The sequence below is a fragment of the Eimeria necatrix genome, genomic scaffold (genome assembly GCF_000499385.1).
Source record: "Eimeria necatrix Houghton genomic scaffold, Enh_scaff724, whole genome shotgun sequence".
Taxonomy (NCBI): Eukaryota; Apicomplexa; class Conoidasida; order Eucoccidiorida; family Eimeriidae; genus Eimeria; species Eimeria necatrix.
The window spans coordinates 10,001-16,712 of NW_013654550.1; the positions used below are offsets into that span (position 1 = coordinate 10,001).

General features: G+C 52.2%; 2 protein-coding genes across 2 annotated transcripts; one reads left to right on the forward strand and one right to left on the reverse strand.

The window, feature by feature from the left end:
- Window positions 1-270: 270 nt before the first annotated feature.
- Window positions 271-1,248, forward strand: ENH_00072990 (I WGS project CAKM00000000 data, strain SE8, contig 186, related; the record flags this gene model as incomplete). Its single annotated transcript, XM_013582729.1, has 1 exon — window positions 271-1,248. One exon carries the CDS (start codon window positions 271-273, stop codon window positions 1,246-1,248), a length of 978 nt encoding a protein of 325 aa, XP_013438183.1.
- A 324-nt stretch (window positions 1,249-1,572) lies between these two features.
- Window positions 1,573-6,238, reverse strand: ENH_00073000 (P-type Ca(2+)-ATPase, putative; the record flags this gene model as incomplete). Its single annotated transcript, XM_013582730.1, has 8 exons — window positions 1,573-1,929; window positions 2,305-2,547; window positions 2,818-3,098; window positions 3,507-3,786; window positions 4,051-4,367; window positions 4,689-4,770; window positions 5,806-5,945; window positions 6,187-6,238. The coding sequence occupies 8 exons, from the start codon at window positions 6,236-6,238 to the stop codon at window positions 1,573-1,575; spliced, it is 1,752 nt and encodes a 583-aa protein (XP_013438184.1).
- Window positions 6,239-6,712: the final 474 nt, after the last annotated feature.

Consider the following 6,712-nt stretch of genomic DNA (forward strand, 5'->3'; position numbering starts at 1 on the left):
GGTTTAGGGTTTAGGGTTTACGTTCATGTTGTCGCTGTCGGGCGGCTCCTTCGCGAGGGCCACAGCGGGGCATCCGTCACTCATCAAATTCAAAAACAAAACCTGAAAACAAAAATAAATAAATAAATAAATAAATAAATAAATAAATAATAAATAATAAATAAATAAATAAATAAATAAATAAATAAATAAATAAATAAATAAATAAATAAATAAATAAATAAACAAATGAATAATTGGGTGGGGCGAAAAAGCAGAAAAAACAAAAATATGAAGTCTAATTTTATCAATGCAGCAGCAGCAGCAGCACCTGCTGCCGCTGCTGCTGCTGCTGCTGCTGCCTCTTCTGTTGCTGCTGCTGCTGCTGCTGCTGCTGCTGCTGCTGCTGCTGCTGCTGCTGCTGCTGGTGAGTACCTGGAGGGCCTCGAGGGGGAGTGGCATGGAAGCCGCAATGGAAATGGTCAAATAAATAATTTCTCCGATGTTTGTTCCCAAAAGAAAACAAACAAACTTTTGAATGTTTCCGTAAATCTTCCGGCCCTCCTCAACAGCTGCAGCAGCAGCAGCAGCAGCAGCAGCAGCAGCAGCAGCAGCAGCAGTTCAGCGCCAACCCGCCTACCGCAGCAGCAGCAGCAACAGCAGCAGCAGCAGCAGCAGCAGCAGCAGCAGCAGCAGCAGCTCAGCGGCAGCCCCCTTCCCCCCGCCACCGCCGCTACCCCCGCAGCAGCAGCAGCAGCAGCAGCAGCAGCAGCAGGAGCAGCAGGAGCGTTATCTCGGCGAGTTTGGCGTCTTTTTGCGTGGTTTTTGGCGGGTTTTTCGGGGAATTGGCAGCAGCACTTGCCGGCGACGATGGTGCAGAAGTTGTCGTCCAAAAGAATCATTTCTGCTGCTCCTTTCGCCACGTCAGTGCCCGCCAGTCCCATCGCCACGCCGATGTCTGCGGCCTTCAGCGCAGGCGCGTCGTTCACGCCGTCCCCAGTCATCGCCACCGTCGCGCCGCCCAGCCGCTGCAGCGCAGCCACCAGGTGCAGCTTGTCTTCGGGCTGCGCGCGCGCAAACACCACGCAGCTGCAGCAGCAGCAGCAGCAGCAGCAGCAAGGGAGTGCAGGGTACACGCAGCAGCAGCAGCAGCAGGGGGGCGGGACAGAGCGGCAGAGGGAACCGTGCAGCACAGGCAGCAGCAGCAGCAGCGAGGCAGCAGCAGCAGCAGCGAGGCAGCAGCAGCAGAGGGAGAAGCAGCAACAGTGACAATGAACGCGGCAGAAATGCAGCAGCAGCAACGCAGCAGCAGCAGCAGGAGAGGAAGCAGCAGTAGGAGAGGAAGCAGCAGGAGGAGAGAAAACAGCAGCAGCAACGCAGCAGCAGCAGCTACGGGGAAAGGAACGGCGGAGGGTGGGCTGGGGATGGGCATGCAGCAGCAGCAGCAGCAGCAGCAGCAGCAGAAGCAGCAGCAGCAAAAGAAGAAAGAACTGCCACGATGCAGAATTTCAGAACATTGGAGAGCCAAAAAATTCCAAGAAATCCTAAACCCTAAATCCTAAACCCTAAACCCTAAACCCTAAACCCTAAACCCTAAACCCTAGAGGCTGACTTGGCGACGAGAGGGTCGAGTTCTTCATTGGGCTTGAAGGGGAGTGAAGGGTCATCATCTTGGTGCAGCCTTGCACACAAAATGGCAGCATCATCCTGCTGCTGCTGCTGCTGCTCCCCCTGCTGCTGCTGCTGCTGCTGCTGCTGCTGCTGCTGCTGCTGCTGCTGCTGGTGCTGCTGCAGTATGCCCAGCTCTGCAGCAACTGCGCATGCAGTCTTCAGCTGATCTCCCGTTATCATCTTCACTTCTATTCCTGCTGCTCCGCACTGCAGCACAGCTTGCTGCACTCCAGCTCTTGGGGGGTCCAAAGACCCCACAAGCCCCAGCAGCAGCAAACCCTGCAGCAGCAGCAGCAGCAGCAGCAGCAGCAGCAGCAGCGGGTGGTGCCGGCGTCCAGCAGCAGCAGCAGCGGAGCCGGCGGCGGCTCCACACGCAGCAGCAGCCAAACGGGAGAGCAGAAGACAGGTGCAGCAGCTACTGCAGCAGCAGCAGCAGCAGCAGCAGCAGAGCAGCAGCAGTGTTTATAGGCGACGCGTTTAGAGCTACGGAGGCAGGCTGCTGCAGACCGCCCAGGCCTAGGGTTTAGGGTTTAGGGTTTAGGGTTTGGGGCTGCTGGGGCACTGGGAGGAGCCATTCGAGCGGGCTTTGAGCGGCCCCCCCCCTCCGCGAGGGTTTAGGGTTTAGGGTTTAGGGTTTAGGGTTTAGGGTTTTACGCGTTGGGGCTCCTCGAGGATCTGCTGAAGGCGCTCGTCAGCGCCTTCCGCTTCCTTGAGGGTTTGGAGCTGCGCGGGGGTTAAGGGTTTAGCAGCAACAGCCAAAACCCTCAGAGCAGCAGCAGAAAGTTCATCATTTTGCTGCTTAATCTCTAAACCCTCGTCTTGACTCATTTTGCTGCTCCAGTCCATGCTGCAGCAGCCCTCGCCGCTCCGCAACATGTAGCCCAAGTGCCGGTACAGCTGCACCGACAAACCCTAAACCCTAAACCCTAAACCCTAAACCCTAAACCCTAAACCCTAAACCCTAAGCCCTGAACCCTGCATACCCTTAGCTCTGTATACCCTAAACCCTGTGTATCCGAAACCCTGTAAACCCTAAGCCCTGGAAACCCCAACCGTGCAAACCCTAAACCCTGAACCCTGAGCCGCAAACCCTAAACCCTAAACCCTAAACCCTAAACCCTAGACGGTAAGCCGTAAACCCTAGCCCTTAGACCCTAAACCCTAAACCCTAAGCCCTTGTCCAGCGTGGGCCGGGCTTGCCTTGTCGGGGGCGCCCTTGACGATGGCGACGTGGGTGAACTTGCTGCTGCTGCTGCTGCTGCTGCTGCTGCTGCTGCTGCTGCGGGCGAAGCTGAGGCTGCAGAAGCTGTTGGGGGTTTGCAACTTGTGCACAGAAGCAGAAAGTTTTCGACTTGAATTAAATGGAACTTCAAGTGCTGCTTCTCGCGGGTACATTTCCAACAAACTCCCGTCAAAACCCGCCTTCGCAGCAGCAACCACCAGCGCCCCTAAGCAGCAGCAGCAGCAGCAGCAGCAGCAGCAGCAGCAGCAGCAGCGGCGGCGGCGGCGGCAGCAGGGGAAAGCGCAGCAGCGAAGGGAGGCGAAATGATGGCAGGGGAACAGCAGCAGCAGCAGCAGCAGCAGCAGCACGGGTCAAAAGTAAGCCAATAACAGCAGCAGCAGCAGCAGCAGCAGCAGCAAAGGAGGGGCAGCAGCAGCAGCAATTTTAAAACAAAATAACAAAAGGAGATAAACGAAGACAGGAAGGGATAAGCAAATGCAGCAGCAGCACAAATGCAGTTCAATTCCACCTAAAAACGAATAGTCACCAAGCAGCAGCAGCAGCAGCAGCAGCAGCAGCAGCAGCAGCAGCAGCAGCAGCAGCAGCAGCAGCAGCAGCAGCAATTGCTTTCTACCTTCGCTCATGTTGCCCGAAGTGGTCCATTGTTTTGTTTTTGGATCTCTTGTCAATTTGGTGGAATGCGAATTTAGAAAAGCAGCAGCAAGAAGTCCTCGAAGTTGTGCTGCAGCAGCTGCGTCTGCCTGCGCAGCAGCAGCAGCAGCAGCGTCCCCCGCTGCTGCTGCTGCTGCTGCTGCTGCAGCAGCAGCAGCAGCAGCGTCAGCAGCACCGTAGTCCATTAACACTCGCCCAAATGAGCTGTAGGCCCCTTGTGCATGCAGCGCCGCAATAGTTGCCTGCGCAGCAGCAGCAGCAGCAGCAGCAGCAACACACTTTCCCTGCTGCTGCTGCTGCTGTTGCTGCTGCTAGATTTTTAGGGAGGGAACTGCTGCTCAACTGCGCTGCTGCGGAGCAGCAGCAGCAGCAGCAAAAGGAGAAGCAAAAAAGCAGCAAAAGAGAAAAACGGAGAGCCGTGAAGTGCAGCAGCAAATAAAAGAAGAGCAGCAAAGTGAAAGCAGCAACAGCAGCAGCAGCAGCAGCAGCAGCAGCAAAAGGTGCACCTTTTTTTCTTCGGAAAGTTTTTGCAGTTCGAAAAAGCCGCCGTGGGGGTCGAAGCCTTTTGTGGGGTAAACAGCAAAAACAAAAGAGTTTTTATTTTCTTTTTTATTTTCATTTTTATTTTCATTTTTGTTTTCTTTTTTAATTTCATTTGAGTCTTGTGCTGCTTCCTTTGTCTCCTTTTCAAGCTCCTCTTTGCTTCCTGCTGCTGCTGCTGCTGCTGCTGCTGCTGCTGCTGCTGCTGCTGCTGCTGCTGCAGACTCCTTTCGCGAAAAGACAACTAGTCTTGTTGCTGTCATTTTGCCCTCCGTCAAAGTCCCTTAGCAGCAAAACAAAAACACTTTTATTTTTATTTTAATTTATTTTAATTTTATTTTTATTTGTTTGTTTTATTTGTTTTATTTTTATTTTTACTTTTTCTTTTTTAAAATTAAAATAAATCTTTTTTCAATTTTCAATTTATTGCGATGTTTGTCTTTTCATTATTTACTTCGGCACTCTTCGTGAAGCCAAATAAATAAATAAATAAATAAATAAATAAATAAATAAATAAATAAATAAATAAATAAATAAATAATAAAATAAAATAAAAATAAATATAAATAAATAAATAAATAAAAATAAATAATAAAAAGCCAACCTGTTTTGTCGGAACAAATGACGGAGCAGCAGCCGAGTGTCTCGACAGCTGGCAGCTTCCGCACGTTCGCCTTTCGCTTCACCTGCAGCAGCAGCAGCAGCAGCAGTAAGATAATAACAGCAGCAGCAGCAGCAGCAGTAAGATAATAGCAGCAGCAGCAGTAAGATAATAGCAGCAGCAGCAGTAAGATAATAGCAGCAGCAGCAGCAGCAGTAAGATAATAGCAGCAGCAGCAGCAGCAGTAAGATAATAGCAGCAGCAGCAGTAAGATAATAGCAGCAGCAGCAGCAGTAAGATAATAGCAGCAGCAGCAGCAGCAGCAGTAAGATAATAGCAGCAGCAGCAGCAGTAAGATAATAGCAGCAGCAGCAGCAAGTATAGTGTAGTAGCGCCAGTAGCAGTAATTCTGACAGCAGCAGCAGCGCAAATAGCAGCAGCAGCAGCAACAGCAACAGTGGAAGCAACGCCAGCAGCAGCAACAGAAGCAGCAGCAGCAGAAGCAGTAAGAAGCAGCAAGAGCAGCAGCGCTAGAAGCAGCAAGAGTATACATACAGTAGCAGCAGCAGCAGCACTAGCAGCAGCAGCAGCAGCACTAGCAACAGCAGCAGCACTAGCAGCAGCAGCAGCACTAGCAGCAGCAGCAGCAGCGCGCGCAGCCCGGAGGCAGCAGGGGAGCGGGGAGCTGCAGCAGCAGCAGCAGCAGCAGCAGCAGCAGCGGATCCTATGGTGCAGCACATCTAGTCCCAAACAAAACCCTTTTTTAAATTCCAAAAACACCACTTTAAATGGCAAATAAAACCCTTTTAAATGGCAAGTAAAGCTTCTTTTAAATGGGAAATAAAACCCTTTTAAATGGCAAATAAACCCTTTTTAAATAAAAGACAAAACCCTTTTTAAATGGCAAGCAAAACCCTCTTTAAACCCCAAAGAAAACCCTCGTGAGTGGCTAAAACCCTAAAATGGCGGAAAAAGCCCTCAAAACGCCGGGAAAAGTCCCTCTAAACCCCAACCAAAACCCTCGTTCAAACTGCAAAGAAAACCCTCTTAAGCGGGGAGAAAACCCTTAGAAAAAGGCGCGAAAACCCTTTCAAAAACCCTAAATTGGGGTTTCGCGGACTTGAGTTTCCATCCCCGTGGCGTAAACGAGACACCGGCCGCTGCCGTTGGTGACGATGGTGCTGGCGAAGCACAAGTTGGAGGCGAAGGGGCTATCGGGGTCAACTGCGGAGACCGTTTTGGTGACGTCTTCGGACTCTCCTGCGGGCCAGCAGCAGCAGCAGCAGCAGCAGCAGCAGCAGCAGCAGCAGCAGCAGCAGCATGCTGCTGATGAGCAGCAGAATTGACCCCGAGAAAAACGAGCCAAAAAGACGCGAAATTCGCGAAAAACGGCCCCAAAACGCCCCTGCTGCTGCAGCAGCAGCAGCAGCAGCGCAGCAGCAGCAGCAGCAACAGCAGCAGCAGCAGCAGCAGCAGCAGCAGCAGCAGCAGCAGCGCGAACCGGTGAGAATGGCCTCGTTGGTCTTGAGTTCCGTGAGCTCCAAGCAGCGCATGTCTGCGCAAACACTGTTGCCAGTTTGCAAAAAAACTACATCTCCAGGAACAACTTCTGCTGCTGCTATTTGCTGCTCCTGGCCGTCCCGCAGCACGCAGCAGCTGGGGGCCGCCAAGTTCGCCAGCTTCGCCAACGCGGAACTCGCTGAACACACCAATTAGGGTTTAGGGTTTAGGGTTTAGGGTTTGGGGTTTGGGGGAGTTGTCAAGGTTCTAGGGCTTCAACATTCAAAACGACGGGGTTTAGGGTTTAGGGTTTAGGGTTTAGGGTTTGGGGTTTGGGGTGCGCGGTTTGGGGGAGTTGTCAAGGTTCTAGGGTTTGAACATTCGGAACGACGGGGTTTAGGGTTTAGGGTTTGGGGTTTGGGGTTTGGGGGAGTTGCCAAGGTTCTAGGGTTTGAACATTCAGAACGACGGGGTTGAGGGTTTAGGGTTTAGGGTTTGGGGTTTGGGGGAGTTGTGAAGGTCTAGGG